At 31.4% G+C, this 23,601-nt stretch overlaps 1 protein-coding gene across 1 annotated transcript; it reads right to left on the reverse strand.

The window, feature by feature from the left end:
• Positions 1-255: 255 nt before the first annotated feature.
• On the reverse strand, positions 256-23,365 carry LOC139498968 (adhesive plaque matrix protein 2-like). The gene is made up of 8 exons (XM_071287560.1): positions 22,448-23,365; positions 20,652-20,739; positions 12,442-12,555; positions 11,165-11,269; positions 8,609-8,716; positions 7,992-8,099; positions 2,792-2,899; positions 256-659 (listed from the first exon to the last, which is right to left on the reverse strand). Exons 1-8 carry the CDS (start codon positions 22,748-22,750, stop codon positions 643-645), a joined length of 951 nt encoding a protein of 316 aa, XP_071143661.1. The 5' UTR covers positions 22,751-23,365; the 3' UTR covers positions 256-642.
• Positions 23,366-23,601: the final 236 nt, after the last annotated feature.

A 23,601-nucleotide genomic window follows, 5' to 3' on the forward strand; every position in this document is an offset into this window, starting at 1 on the left:
GAGAATGAAAATTGGGAATGTGTCAAAGAGACAACAATCCGACCATAGAACAGACAACACCAAAAGGTCACCAATAGGTCTTTCATAAAGCGAGAGAAACTCCCGCACCCGGAGGCGTCTTTCAGTTAGCCCCTAAACAAATATATATACTAGTTCAGTGATAATGGACGCCATACTAAACTATAGACAAGAATCTAAAATTAAAAATAATACAAAGACTAAAAAAGGTCAAAAGCTCCTGACTTGGGACAGGCGCAAAAATGCGGCGGGTTAAACATGTTTTTTGAGATCTCAACCCTCCCCCTATACCTCTAGCCAATGTAGAAAAATAAACGCATAACAATACGCACAGTAAAATTCAGTTCAAGAGAAGTCCGAGTCCGATAGTATTTATGTCTTATAAAGTATAGTATGTAGACGGCTTTGTACAGTGTTACCAATATTTTATTATGAATTATAGAAAGTACAATATAAATTCATATTCACAGATAGGATTCAGAAACAGGCTTCATTTGAAATTGAATATATTTTCACTCATGACATAGACAAACAAAGAAGATAATAGTTCGGATTGTATACACCAAACAAAGCATGTAGTCCTCGGTCTCGTTTTCAAATCACATCTGTTGATGTCCGTTCTTTTTACACAGCCACAGGAACTGAAACATGAGAAAAATATATTGTTTCAAAATTAGTTTACAAACACAAACACAATTATATTCGTTAATTTTTCGTGCAAAGTTTCATTAAATTCTCATATTTTTTTCAACTTGTAAGTTTGAATGTCCCTCTGGAAGTTTTTGTCTTTTTTTAATTAGACTACATACGACTCATACTGTATAATTTCATGTTAAAATGATTCGTGGTCAACGGTTAATTAAGATGATATTGGCCAATGTTAAAGCCAGTTATAATGTATCATACTAATTATAGACTAAAATTTAAAAAAGTAACATATATTTAAGTTTATCTTTGAAAACCAAAGACCATTTCTGCCATTTGAAACATGAAACTAGTTCATTATTACTGGAATGATTAGGAATTTAAAATTAGTACATGGATTGTTCCATAAACAAACAAAAAAACACTCTACAATAATTTAGCATAGTTTGTAATTTCGTCCTTGTTAATCAAGCTAAATGCCTTTTCGAAGTCGGCATAATAAGAACAAAAATGTACCTAAACTTAAAATTAGAAAAGATGTCTTACATGCAATGAAGGCAACAGTAGTTGGCCAACGTTAAAATCAAACTCCTACCACATATTCTTATTTATATATAGAGAACTATTAGTTTTTATCAGTTTTGTAAATATGTGTGAAAGTGGGATTAGGCGAAAAAGATCTTAATTTTTGTGTTTTTTTCATTTTTAAGACAACAGTAGTTGACCGATGTTAAAAATCCATATATCTAAAGAAATGGACTGAGTGAATCAATAAAACTAAATAAAAGAATGACAGCGGGAGGGCATAAAAAAGTATGAAATAAATGCCGAACTTCAAGGCAAATTCAAATAGAAGAAGCTCATTAAAACTGACAAAATCAAACGATAAAACAAACTGCATTATTCCTGCTTTGTACAAGCTTCGGAAAATGTTAGATTGAACCTGGTTTTATAGTTGGGTAACATACAAATTGTTAAATCGTAAAACTTATTCATAACTGTACCAGCGTATTTGTTTTTAAACATCGGGAATCAACCGTTGATTAACTTAAAAATACACCGTACTTCATGGTGTTCGCTTTTGCAGATTACATTCGTTGCTCTAAAACCTCACTATAGAAAACTTGAAACCACCTGAAGGAAAACGTGTTTCCGAATAACATAACACGGTAGAGTGTAGTGGAATCCAAAATAGATATATAATGTGTTCCTGTTACTACGATCATTACTTTTTGGTAGTTTGGTTCGTGGTGCTCAGCTGTACCAAGTCAGGAATATGGCCATTGTTATATTATAGTTCGTTTCTGTATGTGTTGCATTTTAACGTTGCGTCGTTTGTTTTCTTTTAATTTTGAGTGTAAATTCACATTGCGATAAGACGTGTCACGGTACTTGTCTATCCCAAATTCGTGTATTTGGTTTTGATGTTATATTTGTTTTTCTCGTGGGATTTTGTCCGTTTCTGTGTGTGTTACATTGTAGTGTTGTGTCGTTGTTCTCCTCTTATATTTGTTTCCCTCAGTTTTAGTTTGTTACCCCGATTTTGTTTTTTGTCCATGGATTTATGAGTTTGAACAGCGGTATACTACTTTTGCCTTTATTTAAGGTTTATATGTTGTGTTTTGTGTACAATTGCATGATTGTCTTTTGATTTTTTATTCGTTTTTATCCACGTCATTGTGAGTTTGTTTTCGATTTATGAGTTTGAATATCCGTTTAACATTTTCACCTCTTTCATTCGAAGGGGCACACCATAACGATTCAATGCCATCATTTGTACATGGAAAGTGATTGTTACATGCTCAAACAAAGTGCAGCTTTTTTTCTACAATCCATCCAATAACACAACCTTTCCGTTATGCCGATCAAATCATGATTTCATATGCATAAGACAATAACAATCAAAACAACGGAGTAAACAAAGACTCACAAAACCAAAAGACATTTACATCAATAGTTATAAATAATGAATAAGAAATAACACGAACTCAACTAAAATCCGGGAGTGAAATCAGGTGCTCCGGAAGGGTAAACATTTCCTGCACCTTATACGGCATCCGTCGTGTTATTTCTTTGTTCAGTTCGGTAATGATGGAAGGTTATTATGACTGAGGAAAAATATAATTACCTTCGCATAGAGTTCCTTGAAACCCTGTAGTACAGGAACACGTATACCCTGACCCAGAAACAGTACAACTGCCACTATTTTTACATGGTTGACCGTGACAGGGGTCATCTACAAACAAATATACACACACAATTTAAGATTTCTATGGAACACAACTTCTTCATTCATTTGTGTGATGTCAATGAATAAATGCAGTAATTTAAAAGTGTGTGTTACAATTTGGTGTAAACAGGAAAAGATGTTTGTTACATTTAAGGTGGTACCTAACACTACAGGGAGACAACTCTGTAAAATCAGCAGATCGTTTTAATGACCTTGTGTTCTCAAAGGAATATTAAGCTTCTCAATGACCAAAACAAGTTTTTGTCAAACTGCTATATAACCAGTGTATTTTTTCTGATTAAACGGTTGGTTCAATTTTTTTGAAATTTTTATATTTTTGTCAAAGGTTCAAAGTAAATACTTTATCAAAATTTTAAGAAAATTAAACGAGCCAAATTTATTTTAGTAAAGGTGTTAGGTACCACCTTAAGAGAGCTACCATTTGATTTTTATGTCGGGGGAGGGGGAGCTAGAATGAAAATGTGTGTCCTTCATTTTCTGGTCTTCAATACATAATAAACAACGATCACGACTCAAAGTCATATATTACGCAGTGTAAACCTAGCAATAAAGACAAAATTACAAATAATTTTGGTCGCTCATTGATACAGTTGTGTTGTGCAAAGGATTTATATATATATTAAATGGACGCAAACATAATGATAGAGATGGTGAATTCACTTATATGTGTGCAAATGGTGCTAGTGTTATAGATTATATTATTTCTAGCTATAACATATTCAGATGGATATCACATTTTAGTGTACTTTCTGTTGATTTATCTAAACATTTACCAATTTCTTGTTGCTTAGATATTCCAGTTTCAGGACATGTTGAAAATGGTGAAGAATATTGTAATGAGAAACAGATACGATTTAAATGGAACAGTAACAAAGCTCAGTTGTGCAAAGATCTAATAGTCAATCCGACTTCCTTAGCAGGTTTAAATGATATTTTAGAATTAATAGACAGCAATACAAATGACGCTGCCAAGGCATTAATATCTCACTTGCAAAATATTTGTACAGAAGCAGGTTTATTATCATGTCATAATAAAAGCAGTGAACGTGCTAGTAACAATCAGGAATGGTTTGACTCAGAATGTGTGTCTATGAAAAGAAAAAAGTGTAAATTATTAAATGATTTTCGAGCAACTAGCAATGCTGACATACTACAAGAATATGTTAAAACGAAACAAACTTTTAACAAGTTGTGTGAAACTAAACAAAAACAACACAAAGAGAATAAGAAAACTGAATTATGTTATATTGCCAAAACTGGAGATTCTTGTAAATTTTGGAAATTGATCAAATCAGTTATTAGTAAATCTAATATACCTAGGTCAAATATTTCTAGCGAAGAATGGAAAACTTATTTTTCTGATCTTTTGAACCCTGAAATAATAGATAAAGATGTAAATTTTTCTGAATTTGTTGATAATTTTGTACAGGCTCATAATACTGAATGTGATTTATGTACTGATGAAAATTTTTCATATTTAGACAGTGATATTACTAGTGAAGAAATTTTAAGTGAATTAAAAAAGCTTAAAAATAATAAATCACCAGGTGAAGATGGTTTATCAGGGGAATTTTATAAATGTTTATCTTCAACACTTCTGCCAGTGTTATTAAAATTATTTAATAAAATATTTCACACTGGAGATTTTCCAGAATGTTGGTCTACTGCTATTATTATTACATTGTTCAAAAAAGGCGATAGAAATGATTGTGGTAACTATCGTGGTATATCACTTTTATGTGTTATAAGTAAAATTTTTATGGGTATTATTTGTAATAGATTAAAAGTATGGTCAGATTTGAATGAGCATTTAATAGAAGAACAAGCTGGTTTTCGCAGTGGCTATTCCACAATAGATAATATTTTCATACTGTGTAGTATTATTATGAAATATTTATCAAGAAAAAAGGGTGTTCTGTACTGTGCATTCATTGATTTTAGCAAAGCCTTTGATGGCATAAATCGTTCAAAACTTTTTTATATATTGTTAAGTAAAAATTTACATGGTAGAATGATAAAGCTATTGCAAAATATTTATGGCAATGTCAAAGCAAAAGTTAAAACAACTGATGGATTATCAGAAACTTTTACATGTAATTCTGGTGTGAGACAAGGTTATCCTTTAAGTCCTTGGTTATTTGCAATGTATATAAATGAACTTGCAACTGAAATTGAGAACAGTGGTGGAAATGGCATCTTTATACATGAGAACTTTCATAACGTTATGCTACTACTCTTCGCAGACGATCTTGCACTTATAGCCGATACACCAATTGATCTACAGAGAAGATTAAACAATTTAGAAAAGTATTGCGAAAAGTGGAATATGACTATAAACATGGACAAATCAAATATTGTTGTATTTAAAAATGGAGGTAAATTATCTAAAAACGAGAAGTGGTACTTCAATAATGAACCTTTAAAAGTTGTCAGTTATTATAAGTATTTAGGAATATATTTTTCCAATAGACTGAAATGGACTTACTGTTGCAAAACATTACGAATGCAGTGTGAAAAGGCTCTGAACATGATAAAACATTGTATGTGTAAACTTGGAACTAGAGATATAAATCTTGGATTTAAGTTATTTGACTCTATGGTTGCTCCAATTCTTTATTATGATGCAGAATTATGGGGAACAGAGAAAGTGAAAGACATTGAAACTGTTCAAAATAAATTTTGTAAATGGCTACTAGGAATGGGCCAAAAGACTAATAATCACATATCAAGAGGTGAATGTGGCCGTCATGAACTATATATAAATTATGCGTGTAAACCTATTAAGTATTTTCTACACTTACAATGCATGGATGATAACAGACTTCCAAAACTATGCTATCGTATGATGTTTAAAATGAATGAACATGGACGTTTAAATTGGTGTTCTAAAGTGCAAAGACTATTATTTTCAAATGGATTTGGTGTTGTATGGGAAAGTCAAAGTGTTGGAGATGCAAAATTGTTTTTACATTTATTTAAACAGAGACTTACAGATATAAACTTACAATCTTGGTCAGATTATATTGGCAACTCATCAAAGTGTACTTTTTATTCAAAAGTTAAGGATTATATTTGTATAAATGAAAATATACAGAAACTGTCATATAATCTTAGATATGAAATTTTTTCAATTTTATGTTCAAACCATAAGCTAGCTATTGAACAAGGTAGACATGAAAACCAACCAAGGGAAAATAGGTTGTGTAAAATTTGTAATACAAATGCAATAGAAGATGAATTCCATTTTGTACTAGTTTGTCCAATTTTGGCTGATATAAGGAGAAATTTTTTACCATTATGGTGTCAAAGTAATTGTAACAGAGACACTTTAACTAGTCTTTTTAGAACAGAAAATTTAATTACTTTGAAAAATCTGGCTGTATTTTTGAAAAAAGCTAAATGCTGTAGAGAAGAAGTCTTGTCACTATGACTTGATCAAATGAATATACTTAATAAATAAATAAATAAATTTATTACAAATACAAGTTTATAAAACTTTTTGAAAATTAATAGATATATATATATATATATGTTGGTAATATGTGTGTGTTGTATTGTTTAATATATGTTATTATTGAACTGTAGTTGATATTAAAATTTGAATTTATAAATGTACCGTGGGCTGGAGGCCTGTTTTTGTACAATAAACTTGATTTTGATTTTTTTTATTTGATTTTTGTCCTTCATTTTATTTTAGTTGTTATCTCTGCCCTGCCTTTTCATTTTTCAATCTATTCGGTCTTGCCTTTTTATTAGTTAATCATGACTTTTTTCACATGAATTGGCATCCTGTCTTTTTTTTAAATCAATCAAAACTATTACCCATTGCTAAGTTTTCTATTTATTCAGTTTTAAAGAACTACATCTACTCCTTTAAAAAAAATCCTGGATCGACCACTGATCATTCGGTTTAATTGGTTTTAAAATAAACCTTTAATAGACTCAGGAGAATTCCAAGTTTGACATAGTTGTATAGAAATTAAAAATTGTTAATTATAGTAAACTATGTTGCCAGAACACCTAGTCTGAATAGGAACTTTAAATCAGATGCCTCGTGTAGGTTAAAGGTCATATGCACGCTTTCTGCATGCTACTGAACCCTTGCTCCAACTATTTGAGAGGAGAACTACAAAGGTGGCCTTCACTAAGTCAACATTTCTGCATATATTTACATGTATAATACATGATTGGTTGATTGATTTGTTGATGTTTTTATACCACATTCAGCACTCTTTGATATTTCATGGCAGTGAGTCTTGTGTTGGTGAAGGAGGGAAGATGGAGTGCATGGAAAAAAAATAAATATCCCATAATGGTCCAACGCGCCTGCCATGTGCCTTATTTTCTCTAGTACCTGTACAGTACCGCCCCCTTTTGAACATCTTTACCTTCCACTAGGCTCATAATGCAGTTTACACCTTTTATTCTGCTTTATACAATATTTATTGAATAGCATACTTTGTAAGCTTAAGGTGTAACCTCAACTATATTCGTGCCTGATTAACTACTCTGCGTGGCTGTCGATTCAATTTTTTTCCAGGCTACTTATTTTCGAAGATTTTTTGAAAAATCATGTTTTTGTGGATATTTGAATTTGCGGTTTAGGCAATGTCTGCATATAAGCTTTTAGCCTCGTTTAGTATTGAATTCGTGGTTCACCTAAAACCACGAAATCCATCAAAAATTGGTATCCCTTGAATATTAATGAATCCAAAGTATGTTGATATAAAAACTACAAAAAATGAATTTCTATATAGATTTTAACATTTTTTACAGACATTTTTATATTGTTTTTCATTCACGATGTTTGATAACAAGTTTGGTGTCTTTTTATTTCAAATAAAAATATATATATTTAATCCTATCTATTTACTATTTGGGGTTTTGATTCTGATCAAGTTTTAATACTTTGAATGCTCAATACATGATGTCCAGCACTTCTTAAAATGTACAGTTTTACATAAAGTTATTTAATATATTGCACATCATAATTCTACCGTATATGGTACATCAAAGCTATTACGTATATGGTACATCAAATTAATTTGGCATCTTGTAATAGTTATGGTTTACTTACTCTGACATGTTGTACCTGAATACCCTGTTGGGCAGTTACATGTATAACTGGATCCAGCAATTGAGCAGGTTCCACTATTCAAACAAGGTTGTGGATTGCATGGAGTATCTGTGAAATAACAGGAATGCAAAGTTTTAATGTGGTAGTTCTAGACCATATGAGTAAGGTCCGGATCGTATGCGTACTTCTTTAGATACGCATACAATTTTTATTTCAGACTTCAGTAGCTCATAAAATGACATTTACACAAATTAAGGCAGGTTTAACATTTCTTTTCTTTCAATTTTGAACACAAGTAATACACAAGCAAATATGTGTGTCTAAGTTGCAGCCTAAAAATACCTTTTTACTTCAACCTACAAGACTAACGCTTTGTAAGAAACCGTTTAAAGTCAACATAAAATTAAGCAAAATATTTTAAGCGGATCTTATCTAGACAAAAATATCTACTGATTAACATGTCATGGACGCAACAGAAGTTCAAAGGAAAAAAAAAATGAGGGAATCACATACATGTTACCTTCTATAGTGCGTTGACGGGGAAAGCCTGATACTAACTTATCCACAGCTGTCCTAGAGTGAATCATATTGGTGCGTAATAATTATTGTTTACTTACTCTGACATGTTGTACCTGAATACCCTGCTGGGCAGGTACATGTATAACTGGATCCAGCAATTGAGCAGGTTCCACTATTCAAACAAGGTTGTGGAGTGCATGGAGTATCTGTGAAATAACAGGAAGACACAGTTTTAATGTAACATGTTCTTTATACGAAACCTGAAAAACTTCTTTTGCTAAGCTCAAACCAATACTTTTGAATTAATCAATTTATTAAGGCAACAGAAAAACAAATGACATGCAAATACTTTCGATATATATAGTTCAAGTTAGGCTAAGAAAACAATAATAAGAATCTTAATCAGAATTCATTGTATACGACATGTGTTTCATTTTTAACATTCATCGGGTATGATCTAGGATATATATAGGGAAAACCATAAATTTTAAACGTTTTAGAACATCAAACCCAAACATCAAAACATGGAAATTATAAACATAACATTCTAACGCAAAAGGTGTTATTTGCCTACGATGCACCTAATCCACCTAGTTTTGAAAATGCCTGTACCAAGGCAGGAATTTGACAGTTCTTGTCCATTCGTTTTTGATGCGTCTTGTTATTTGATTTTGCCATGTGCTTATGGACTTATCGAATTGATTTTCCTCTAAGTTCAGTATTTTTGTGACTTTACTTATTAAACATTTAAAAGCATTCGAACAGCTCTTGGATACAAAGATGAATATACATATACAATGGAATTGGTTTGCTTTAATGTATTTTTATCTCTAGCGGGGATATAATTACATGTTTTACTATTAATATACATTCGTAATTCTGTCTTGATTAAAATTTGAACTTCGATTGTATTGTATCTGTTTTTCTTGAAAAAAAATAATTTGATTAGATATATAACATTCATATTACAGTAAAACGACAAACGGCAGTGGTATAAGTAACATTTATAATAACTTTGGTTGAAATCAATTACCGTGATTATCCTGTATGAAAGATATCAAATATCGCCAAAAAATCAAATTGTTACAAAACACCATTACTAACTAACGCATGCGCCCTTACGTACGTTTAAAAAAAGAAAACATAACAGTGGATACAATTTACTCAAGGATACTTTGTGAAAAACTTCATATTAAATTCTGCAAATATATTTTAGGCGTTAATAGGAAGAGTACAAACTTTGCAGTTTTGTCTGAATTAGGCCGTTTTCCACTTCACTATGATATAGTCAAACATGTTTTAGGATATTGGCATCGTTTAGAAAATATTGGCTCATCATTTCCCTTGTTAAAAGCTGCATATAATTGTTCTAAAAAGCTATTTGAAACAAAAAAAACCTCTTGGTATGGATCAATTAATATTTTAAGGGAAAAAATGTCAGGCATAGAAAAACATATTCTTGAAAAATACTCAACATTTAAACTACACTGTGGTCAGATAGTTAAGGGATACTATACTGCATTGTGGAAAAAACAGCTAGACATACATAAAGATGGTAAACTACGAACTTATGTAACATTCAAGTGCAACTATGGTTTTGAAAATTATTTGTCAATAATTCGACATTTTGAGCAAAGGAAATGTATTACTAGATTAAGAATATCTGCTCACAAATTGCAAATTGAATCTGGTAGATACCAGGGTACTCTTCGACAAAACCGAATTTGTCTCAGGTGCACCTCAGGTGAGGTTGAGGATGAAGTTCATTTTTTATTTAAATGTGACACTCATTTATTAAAAAGAGAGGAAATGATGCAAAATATATTAAAATCATGTCCAAACTTTCAAAATTTAAATATTGATAACAAATTAATTTGGATAATGAATAATGAGGATCCTAATGTACTATTTGCATTTTACAAATATATAGAAGATACTAAGAATTAAAGTACAACTTAATCTGCAATAACTAATTCATTATAACTCTTTAATATGAATTTGGATACCATGTTAAGCCTGCACAGATCATAAGAAGAATTTCAAATTCTTTGGCACCGTCCCTTGATGATCTTTGCTGGAATAATCTTAGAAATATGTTTTTAAAATATATTTTCAATAATTAAGGAGCTTGACTCATCTGCATTAAGTACAAGTAGAGACTCCCCTTTAAGCACCGACTCTTGGTGCTTTCTGCAGATAAGTCATATTAAATATCCTTTATTAAATAAACTTTGTTATTTGCAGTATACCTCATAGTCAAATGTGGGAGTGCTTAATTGCTTTGTTTTTTATTGGGTTCTTTTTGTATTTTTTTGTATTTTTGTATTTTTTTTTTTTTATATATATTGACATTTCTCCGCACAAACTACTAATGCCTCATGTTTGTCTTCTCACAGTGAAGATACACTTACCGGGTGCACTTGAGTCATTTTCAACATAGTATTCATTGAATAATAATACATTGCTACTATTTTGTTGAGTGTATTTTCTGTGTTATATTATTTTATTTTATTATTTTTATAACACTTGTTACATATCTTTACTGTGTGTGTATTGCATATGTTATTGTTTATAATAATATTGTCTGTATCATATGCCCTCCTGGGGCCCTAATTTGGTAAATAAAAATATTCTATTCTATATTCTATTCGTACTTTGACAAGTGTCTCCGTAATATCCGTCTAAGCAGTTACAAGTATATCCTGAACCACTGACTTCACAGTTTCCATGGACACATGGTGATGATGTACATGGTGTTGCTGAAATAAATGTGTAAAACTAAACATAAAGTGATAGTGATACGCATAGAAAATAACAAAAGAGGTATATATAGATAGATAAAAGATTAATTATTTAAATGAATGCAATATTTTTATTATGCAATCATTATGTAATCAATTATTATGTAATTAGTGGCAAAATCTGGGTAAGTTCACTTGAATGAACTTAGCTCTATCATCTCTTTAAGACCCATTTCGAATTAAACACTCAGAAACAAAATAAATTGTACATACAAAAAACAGGGAAAATCTCCTACGACACTATCACAAGTTGACAACTGATTGTATTAGAAAGCTAGTAGGAAATTTGTTATGAGCTAAAAGCTATGTTGTTGGTTTGGGTTCCAACCGAGTTACTGCAGGTGATTAGCTAGTCTTCATGGTATGGTGCACTTACTACTTCAGTGTATTTCGACAGCTTGAACGTCACCTTAAACATGATAAAAGCCTTGTAAGACGCGATGAAATATGAAGAATTTTAATTCATTAACTTTTTTGTTTATTTTCATTGCAAAAAAATCAATGCAATTCAAAATTAAATTTATTGTAAAAAAATGTTCATTCTATGCAATTTTTGACATTATTAACAAATATAGTAAGTGTATAGCAAACATGCATAAAAATCATCATACTTATAAAAGAGTATGCAAGGCGCGAGTTTCGTTATAAAAGTCTGATCAGGGACGCTCATATATCAATCTAAAAGGTTAAAAGATGAAGAGACAGGAAAACCTCTCTATAGTTAATCAAATGTTATGATGTTAGCGCTATAGAACCAGGTTTAATCCACCATTTTCTACATTTGAAAATGCCTGTACCAAGTCAGGAATTTGACAGTTCTTGTCCATTCGTTTTTGATGCGTTTTGTTTGATTTTGCCATGTGATTATGGACTTTCCCAATTGACCTTCCTCTAAGTTCAGTATTTTTGTGATTTTACTTTTTATAATTGCAACAAGTTAAATATAAATATGAAAAATAATACTTTTTTCTGTCTTGGTGCAATTTAGAAACTAAATGATGTTTGAACAAACTTTAGTATTATTTTAAGATGTTGAATCAATATGTTGTGAAATAAGCTTTTGTCACTTTGGCAACATAAATTAGTCAATAGAAAGTTGCTTTGTATTAAGTTGTTGTTACTTTACTTACATTCGCAATATTCTCCATAGTATCCCGTTGCACATCGACAACCATAACCATTTGCCATATTTCGGCATATTCCGCCATTTTGACACTCATCATTGTAGTCATCGCACGGAGAAGCTAAAAATAATATATAATTTAGAATGGGAATGGGGAATATTCAAGTAGACAACAACCCGACCAAAGAGGAGACAACAGTCGAATTACGGCCACCAATAATTGCTCATTTCTAAGCCATTGATGTCTGCTGGAAAGTTGTCTCATTGGCAATTTTACCACATATTTGATATTTTGAATAAATTCAGTCTTATGGCTTTAAATCTTTGAAACAGTATTGACTCCATTTGCTATATTCACTTAATCATGCGTAGTGAAAACGAGAATCTGTTCTCTTCAATTTCTTCTTGTTTTTATGCTTTTGTGTGCAGAGATTATTATTTCTTTGGGGAGTGGATTATCTATTTCTCCCGTTTGTATGTATGAAAAATCGATGAATCATTTTAGTCCACTTCTAAGGTTGAAATAAGTCTATCGATATAGTCGTCTTCATTGTACAATTTTTATACTTTTACATAAAGCAATACAAAATTATTAAATATGTCTGTATGTGGGAAAATATCAGGAATTGGAACTGTTGGATTAAACTCATCATAGATACCAAGATTAAAATTTTGTATTTGCGGGAGACGCGCGTTTCGTCTACAAAGTACTCATTAGTGACGCTCGAATCCAAAATAATTTTTAAATGGCTAAAAAAGGACAAAGTTAAAGAGCATTGATGATAAAAAAAAAAGTTTGACCAAATACAGTAATCTATACAAGATTAGGTAATCTATTCCAGAGGTAGACAATGTAAACTTTTGTAAACAGTTTATTTATAATTATGACCATTTCAATAATACTTCATACCAACACAGCAGTATCGTCATACATACAATCAATTATGGGTCATATATGTGGGATGTACTTTTTTTAATGTTAATTGCTTTCCGACAGTTCCATGTAGGTGATAATGTTGATTGCAAAGTATATAGTCAATAAATATTATATTTAACAGTATAATTTACAATCAAATTTCTATAAATAATTGATATATACAAATTTAAAAATGGTTTTTAGGACAGCAAACAAAAAGTGTATGCATCGTAGGTGAACATAGAGCTTTCAATAATAAGCAAAACTAACGGCCTGATTAATTTACAAAACACTTAACGAAAAAGACATATGATACCACGGCAACATACGACAATGACTTAATGACAGGCTCCTGACTTCTTACAGACACATATAGAAAGTAGAGGACCTAGACATGTTTCCCAGCGTCTATCCTAAACTAGGAATGTTGTATAACAGCACAAATTGTGATTAAACTATATAAAAACGAAAAGGTATAAATAGAAAAAATGTAAGAAAACACAGACCATACGTGGCGGGTATCTATACATCCACTAAGCAACAACAAAAAGACACCGAGTGCAGATCTAAGAGTAATCGCGCTTACTGAAAGCTAGTTCAAAGCACTAACAAACTCTTTAAGGTGGTACCTAACACTACAGGGAGATAACTCTGTAAAATCAGGTAAACGTTGTAATTACGTTGTGTTGTAACGGGAATATTAAGCTTCTCAATGATCAAAATAAGTGTTTGTCAAACTGCTATATAACCAGTGTAATTTTTCTGATAAAACGGTTGGTTCAAATTTTTTTTAATTTTTATATTTTTGTTAAAGGGTCAAAGTAAATACTTTGTCAAAATTTTAAGAAAATTAAACGAGCCAAATTAATTTTAGTTAAAGTGTTGGGTACCACCTTAACAAACAGGTATCGACGACTAAAATAGCACACATCTAACAACAAATGGATTTAGTTTAAGGACGTCATTTACAATCAGTGAAAAACAGGACCTTGTGCAATGCCAAAATACAAATGGTATCGACAAATTGTAGAACCTTAAAAGTCCATATGTATATAACAATAATATCAGTTTAGTTTTAATTTACTGATAACAATATCAATATTTATACAAATAAAACAATATTCAAAGACGTAATTACATTGTTGAATTATTATCCTTTAAGAATAAATGTATCTTGAGGATCGAAAAGTTTACCCGGATCGTATCTCTGTTTCTGTGTTCAGTAAACAACATCTTCGCAAAAATTAAGAATGTTCTATCCAGTTTGAAATAAGTTTTCTACAGATAAAGACCAACTCTCAACCCAAATCTTCGTTACTATGGAATAATTTATCAACGGTTTTAAGTAATTTGTCGGTAAGAAATACATGATTTTATCATTTACCAGTACTACATAGATTATGTCCATTGATTTAAATACAGCCATGGAAATATAGATGTGATATATAAACAACTTAAGATGACGCACGGTATCCTGTACACCATTCGGTTTCGCCCCAGGGTGTATTTGGATACTTCATGATGTTAAAATATCCATATCTACGGATATGAATATAGATAACTTATAATATCACCTTGTCAATACTAGTAATGTACACTGCTACATGAACAAAAAATAAACTAATAAAATTGGAAAGGTTTTGTGCGTTCAAGTACATTCTGGTTTTCACATCAACGTATAGTATATATATATCAACTTTTACGTTTCGGAATATTTAGTCGAATTTCTGCTTCAACCACCATACCTATTTTTTAAACATGATTCCTGCACAAAATCAGGATTATGAAAGGTTTTTTTACCATTTGATTACCAAAATAAGCTTGGAGTTCGATATTTTTATTATTTTAGGTTTTTGTACAAAATTATCCCAGTATGGAATAAAACAAAATGTTGACAACTGAAGTTTTTAATGCCCAAACGACTAAGACACATTCGTATTTTCATAGAACAAGGTCTATAGATGAATAACGATCAGTGATGAAACCAACATGGAATATACTAGTAAATCGCCGTTTTCAGCATCTCTAGCATAGACTTATCATAGATTCAAGTTCTAAAATAGTGTACACAAGTTTCCTCTACAATTAAAGAACCTTAGTGAGCGCGCTCACATACCCCTGTCCTCACATTGTCACTGGATGAATAAACTAAATGTAAGAAAACAAAATTTAATCTTAATTTCCTGTCGATATGCACATCTTCATAAGATGTCCTTATTATCTACAAAGTTTCATGAAATTGTGTTGTGTGGTTTCAGAGGAGTTGCAATGACAAACTGTTGCAGTAGCATATTGAAGCAAATAAGTTCAAAGGGGCGTTACTCCTAGAAAAAAAAGTTGAATGGTAATTTCCTGTCGATATGCACATCTACATAGTACGTCTTTATTATCAAAAAAGGTTTCATGAAATTCTGTTGTGTGGTTTGAGTGGAGTTGCGATGACAAGCAACAGGACTGGCGGACTGATGGACGAACGGACGGGTCAATAACGGGCTGCGCTTTAGCGCATGATACGCTCGTTGCTCTTTTAACTTGTCTTTTATGCTTTAAATGAATTTATATGATCAACTAGAAATATATTTACAAATCAAAAGGGATGTTACATTAATATATTCACCAAAGTTTCATAAAATCCCCCTTTTTTAAGTATAAAAATTCATTACTTAAGAAAATTTAAAATCTAAAATTTTAAAATGGAAAGGGAGATTATGTCAATAGATATAAACAATTTATCAAAGTTGCATAAAATTTTGTGAAAGTGTTAGTTATTGTCCCAAAATTGGAAAATCCCCCCTTTTTTAAGCATAAAAATTCATAACATGGAAATGTAAAATCTGAAATTTATAAAAATTGAAAGGGAGCTTACATCAATAGATATAAACAATTCACCAAAGTTTCATGGACATTGGTGAAAGCCTTTTTGAGTTATTGTCCGAAGTGTTGAAAATCCCCCTTTTTTTATGAATAAAGCCCCATAAATCCAAAACTTAAAATCTGAAATTTATAAAAATTGAAAGGAAGCTTACATCAATAGATATAAACAATTCACCAAAGTTTCATGGACATTGGTGAAAGCCTTTTTGATTTATTGTCCGAAGTGTTGAAAATCCCCCCTTTTTTATGAATAAAGCCCCATAAATCCAAAACTTAAAATCTGAAATTAAAAAAAACGAAAGGGAGCTTACGTCAATAGATATAAACAATTCACTTAAGTTTCATGGAAATTGGTGAAAGTGTTTTTGAGTAAATGTCCGAAACCGTGGACGACGGACGGACGGACGGACAACGGTATACCATAATACGTCCCGTCTAAAAGACGACGGGCGTATAAAAACAGTATACCCTCCGCAACTTCGTTGCGTGGGGTATAAAAAGACTCATCAGTGATACTTGAATAAAAAAGACAGACTTTTTGTCATCTGCGTATTAATGACGTCATCACACTGGTGTATAGTAATCTTCTATACAATTGAAATGTTTTAAATACTCATTTTGACTATTGTTTTTAATTCTAGATTCATTGTTTATTAAATTGTCTTTGTTTTTGTTATTTGAACATCCGTTAAGAGAAATGGTGCGTTGATGGATTGAATTTATGTATTGTTCGTCTATGTATCGTGTACACTGTTTAAATTGAAAAATCGACAACATTGCATAGAGTTTTACTAATTAAAATTGAATTTTTTAAAAGAAACACTTTTCATTTTCAGCATCTCTAGCAAAGACTTATCATAGATTCAAGTACAAAAATAGGGTACGCCAATTTTATCTACAAAAAAGGCTCACTAGTGATACTTGAATAATAAAGATAGACTTTTTGTCATCTGCGTATTAATGACGTCATCACACTGGTGTATAGTAATCTAAAATACAATTGAAATGTTTTAAATACTAATTTTTACTATTGTATTTAATTCTAGATTCATTATTTATTAAATGGTCTTTGGTTTTGTTATTTGCACATCCGTTAAGAGAAATGGTGCGTTGATGGATTGCATTTATGTATTGTTCGTCTGCGTATCTTGTACAATGTTTAAATTGAAAAATCGACAACATTACATAGTGCTTTACTAATTAAAACTAAAATTGAATTTGTGAAAAGAAACACTTTTGAATGCATCTTTTGAATATTGACATTAAATAAATTGAGACGAATAGTTAATTTATTTTGTTCAACATACAGCGTAAGCACAAAAAGTCAAAAACAGATATTGAAGAATTCAAGTCTGGGAGAACATAATGTATAGTAAATTGTTTTTATAGCTTGGTGTTTTGGGGGCGTTTATTGAGTGCTTCGACGCAATTAATTGACTTAAGCTATCTCCAACTAACAAAACCAACTGACCTGACTAGAAAACACGAATTTGATATGCATGCTCTTCTATAGTTTTAAGTTTTTGTATATCAGGCATGAGGTAATGCAAATTTTGTAATTGTAATGCATGGTAATGCATTTAGTGTGTAATCCAGCAATTTATTTTCAGAAATGTAATGCGTAATTCAATGCATTACTTTGTTAAAGGGATTGTAATATAGTGCACTATTTTGATAAATGTATCTAATTGTAATTTAATGCATGGTTTTGTGTAAGTAATTGTAAAATAATGCATTACATTCCAAATTAATTCGTCCCATGCCTTTTTAATATTCATTCTTCAGATAACTTCTGTTATGTTTGTCACATTATTCTCTCAGGTTCAGGCAAGTTTGTATACCACAATTTCATAAGACGCACACCATCTATTTTTGGTCCTCACTCCTATCCATTTTAAACTTTTCACATCAAAAAATGTTATCGAAGCGGGATCAAAATACCTGCATTCCTATTTTAGACCGTACTGCATTGGTTACCGTATTTTTTTATACTAGTACATAAAACAGGAATTTTATATCTGAGAAACAGTCTACATGTGCCCACAATTTTAGAACTCATTCATATATTTTTGTATTATTCAAAATTAACAGTAAAGTGTTTGTTTACCAAATATCACCAGTACTTCACCTTTCATCTGATAAAATATAAAAAAAGAAAAAAAAGGTGTGGTATGATTACCAATAAAACAACTCTCCACAAGAGACCAAAATGACACAGCAATTAACAACTATAGGTCAGCGTATGGCCTTCAACAATGTGCAAAGTCCATACCGCATAGTCAGCTATAAAAGGCCACGAAATGACAATGTAAAACAATTCAAACGAGAAAACTAACGGCCTAATTTATGTAAAAAATGAACGAAAAACAATTATTTAACATATAAACAAACGACAACCACTGAATTACAGACTCCTGACTTGGGACAGGCACATACATAGAGAATATGGCGGGGTTGAACATGTAAGCGGGATCCCAACCCTTTCCTAACCTGAGACAGTGGTATACAGTATAATCTGAGAACGAACTAAACAAATCAGCTTAAAAAGGCTTAACTCATCAGTTGGACAAAAATACAAGTGGACGTGGCCGGGTACTTGTACATCCCAACAACACAAAGACACTAGGTACAGATCTGAGAGTACTCGCAGTTAACTGACAGCTCGTTCGAGCCACAAACAACTAATAAACAAAATAATGTTTGGCTTTCTAACTATTTTGATATGACCATCACTAGATGAAACGGACGTCTTGGGTATCAAATTATAAGCCTAGTACCTTTGTTAAATATTCAAACTTGCATTGAGATGAGCGCTGTTCCTTTGCTTTTTCAGTGTGTTTCTTGTTGTTGTGCATTAACTTATTGTGTGTCATGGATGAACTTAAATGAACAGACGAAAACAACTAAACGCAATAAACGAAAAAAAAACAGAATAAAACTGACGATAACTAAATAGATCAAGAATAAAAACATACTCTCAGTTATCAGAAAATTAATATCACACTAAATACATGAAATATTACACATATGTACTTTTACGGTTTTAAAATCTTTTGATGCCTATAATTTGGCAAAGCACAATGTCATAATTTCTTTGATTGTTTAAGACGTCTTTACATTCAATTGGATGTTGGATGTGTACTGTTTGATATTTTAGTCTTGGATACATGTATTTTATTCGTTGTAATTAACTATGAACTAGCTGGACATGTCCGGATTGATATTCTAATCATACAAAAAGGCAACAGTGGTATACCGCTGTTCAAAACTCATAAATCGATATTAAAAAAAAATCTGGGTTACAAACTAAAACTGATAAAAAACGCATTAAATATAAGAGGAGAACAACCACACAGCATTAAAATGTAACACACACAGAAACGAACTAAGCATAAGACAAAATCCGATGAGTGGATGATATTTTATGATTTGTTATTGGCTTTGAACTAGCTGTAAGTATATTTCTAGCTTGAACCATCTTTTCTTCTGTTCTGATCGTTAGAAAATAAAGAAAAAACAAGAAATTAAAGCACGTTGGGTTTTGTCATGTGCGGATAAGGTGGTTTATTTATGAAAATCACGTGAAATATCCCTTCCTTCCCTCTATAAGTAGTATACCTATACATATTTTTAATATATGTATCGTAATCCCAGGGCTTATAGTCATAAAATTATCTAGCACTATTGTCGTACTAAGACGCAAAAAGTCAAGATAATTGATTTGGTGTTTTAGTATAAATCTCGTATTAAAAAAAAAATAACAAACATTACAAATCTCGTACTCCGAGTACTGTATAGAATTTTATGACTGAAAGGAACAGAATTAAAAAAGGCTGTTTAAATCATGTATCGTTAGTTCAAGTTTATAACAGAAAGGCAGTGAAAACAAGGACATTCTTAAAACAGGATCACATGACCTAACATTAACAGAACGCCCACACGTTATAATCGGTAATAGATAAACTAATCATAGACACCAGGGTTGAAATTTTAAATTTACGCCAGACGCGCGTTTCGTCTACAAAAGACTCATCGGTGACGCTCGAATCAAAAAATGTTAAAAAGGTCAAAAAAAGTACGAAGTTGAGGAGCAGTAATTGAGGACCAAAAATTCCTAAAGGTTTTGCAAAATACATCTAAGGTGATCTATTCCTGAGGTAGAAAAGCCTTAGTATTTCAAAAATTGAATTGCATTTGAATATGAAAAAGATTAAAATGTGTAATCAAAGAAATACAATATGCCATTATTCTTATATGGTAATATAGTTAGCATACCACATATCGTTTTTGGGGTTCTGACTTAATCAAGATGAAATATCTCTATATATAAATATGTCAAAAAAATGTACAGAATACGGTTTTATATATACATGTATATACAATATTAATGTGCTTACCAAATAAAGATAAACTTTGATGTCACTTACCGTATGTATGACAGAACCTTTCGTCTGGATAGAGAACATAGCATTTCGTATCCGGTGGACATGTGTTTGGCCAACAAGCATCAAAATCCTGAAAGATAGACGCCAAATTATTCAGTGCCACTCAGATATAGAAAAAAGGCAGATGACAACAAAATCGTCTTGAAGAGGGACGACAGATACCAAAAGGACAGTCAAACTCATATATCTAAAACAAACTGACAACGCCATAGCTAAAAATGAAAAGGACAAACAAACAACAGCACACATGACACAACATAAAAAACTACAGAATAAACAACACGAACCCCACCAAAAATCTAGGGTGATCTCAGGTGCTCCGGAAGGGTAAGCATATCCTGCTCCACATGTGGCACCCGTCGTGTTGCTTATGTGATAATAAATCCGGTAAATAGTCTAATTCGGTAGGTAACATTCATGAAAGGGAAGGGGATTGTAGTTACGACGTTAGGAACATATCGGATATCATTTGTGAAACGGATATTCAATAACAGTCAACCAACTCGTGATAGCGTCCGTAAAATTTACGAAGGGATGATTTCAACTTCACCATTTAGCACTCTTGGTTTAAAAGCTTCCTTGTGAGCAGCAACCCTATATCAAGAAAATTATGATAGGAAATGAAACACGGGAATATCGTATCAATTGGGAGCTATATACCCCGTATGCAGGTGCTGCTGGAATGTTGCTACTTAGAAATGGAAAGTTCACAATTGGAAAGCTGAAATCATCTCTTTTGTCGTAAAATTGTGTTTTCAACCGACCCTCATTGTCAATTTCTAGATGTAATTCAGGATATGAGGCCGACTTAACTGTATCTGTAGTATCCTTTATCTCTAGCTCGATGGGATAGATGCGTTCCACAAAGTCACCAAATTTTGAATTATTTAGTGAAAGAACATCATCTATATAGCGGAAAGTAGAGTTAAAAGATATTGCTAACCTCTTATCTTTCTTCCTAAGAAGTTCCTGCATGAAGTCAGCCTCATAATAATAAAGAAACAAGTCGGCAAGTAGAGGGGCACATTTTGTTCCAATTGGAATGCCGACAGTCTGTTGAAAAACACGTCCACCGAACGTAAGAAATATTGAAACTTGGAACAGTTTTCTTTTCAAGCTGTAAATAGTAACTTATTTTGAAAGCACTATACGAAGACAAGAGAAAATTGGTTTTCTAGTATGATATTTGAGACAAAGCCGAAGCCATTCGAATGATGCAAATAGAAAAAAACCTAATGCGACTTTTCTTGTTTTGTCATTTTTCTTTTTCTCTAAAATGTAAATTTTAAATTATTATATATAAAGATCACTTGAGTTTGAAAATCACGATGATAATCTTCCGTGTAATTCATTTAAAAGAGCTTCACATTTAAAAAAAATAGCAACAAAATTGTAACCTTCCAATCAAAAAACATCATAATGCAAAAAATAAAACAAACGAAGTTGATTTCAGAAAGAAACATAGCTACTATGATCATAATAGATATAAGTATTATATAAAAAAAAAAATAGAAATAAATAAGTCATAGGTGCCAAGATTATAATTGAATACGCCAGATGCACGTTTCGTCTACATAAGACTCATCAGTTATGATTAGATCAAAACAGTTATAAAGCCAATCAAGTATAAATTTGAAGAGCATTGGAACCCGAAATTCCAAAGAAGTAGTGCCAAATACGGCTTAGGTAATCTATACCTGAGATAAGAAAATCATTAGTTTTTTGAAAAATTCATAGTTTTGTAAACAGAAAATTCATATTAAAACAAAAATCTTTACCTTCTTCCAAAGATCACTTTCTGAGAAAAATATGCCATCAGAACTTTCAAGCGCATCTCCTGGATAGTTAGCTTGTAGTAACTGGCATATATAATTATTCTTGTCAAAATTAACTGCATTGCAGTTTGTATGCATTAAACATTCCTTCATGCACATCTGTGGTCCCATATGAGGAAAGGCAAGCATGACAAACGAGTCCAATTGTTTGTTCTTATGGTATGTACCTCCTGTAACGTTGTGCACTGTTACAAGGTTAACAGTTCTCATGTAATGGAATAAAAGTAAACAGATCACAGTTTTCATTTTTCAGCTGATTCAGTTTCGCAACGAAAAATAAATGACACAATTACGTATCGTTTCTTTTAAGTCAGCTTACTTGCTTCAAAGTATGTTGATATGTATAACAACTTCTGGTAGATACAACCCGTTACGTTGTGGACTGTTTCTAAATTAACAGTACTAATACAATGGAATAAAATCAAACAAACATTAAATATTTATTTTGCAGATGTTTTAGTTTCGTATATAGAAATGTGATAATTCTGATTTGTTTCTTTTAAAAGTCAGCTGATCTGCTTCAATGTATGTTTAGATATACTGTCACTACAATATGCATATGTTCATAGCTATGAAAATAAAAATATCCGTTCCCAATTCAGTTTTGAATATATGAAATATCTTCGTGAAGTGTTTTAATAATCACTCTATTTCCAGTTATTTTCATGATTAAGAAATTCAAAGTTTTAAGTATCAAAAAAACGAAATAATTTCCTTTTTCCCTCTTATGCGATCGTTTAGAGTCAATTTGTATGTCTTATGATCTGTTTGAATTCACAATGAATTATTCGATAATTCAATTTAAAAGTAATCTGCACTCCAACAAGATATCAACTGTTTATTCTTCCGTTATTCAATTTTAATGACGAAAAAACTCACTCATGCAAATATATTAATTAAAACTGAAAACATTTATTTAAGTGTAAACAAATAATTTTAACCAATTACACGGACCTGTCTATAGACTGGGCTCTCTTATAATTTATGGTATCGAATATCATTTTAGGATGTCACTAGTTGATTTTGTGGTCAATTGGTATTGATTTTCCTATATTCAGCTGAATTTAATTGTTATGTCAATTTTAAATATCTGAGTT

Source organism: Mytilus edulis, chromosome 12 (assembly GCF_963676685.1).
Source record: "Mytilus edulis chromosome 12, xbMytEdul2.2, whole genome shotgun sequence".
In the NCBI taxonomy this organism is placed as follows: Eukaryota; Metazoa; Mollusca; class Bivalvia; order Mytilida; family Mytilidae; genus Mytilus; species Mytilus edulis.

Bases quoted from the DNA above. Each gene is read 5' to 3' on its own strand.
- LOC139498968 (XM_071287560.1), bottom strand. From the start codon at position 22,750: ATGAAAACTGTGATCTGTTTACTTTTATTCCATTACATGAGAACTGTT. The intron at 12,556-20,651 runs GTAAGTGACATC...TATTATTTTTAG, and splicing joins AAGGTTCTGTCATACATACG to CTTCTCCGTGCGATGACTAC. The intron at 8,100-8,608 runs GTAAGTAAACAA...GTTATTTCACAG, and splicing joins TTCAGGTACAACATGTCAGA to ATACTCCATGCAATCCACAA.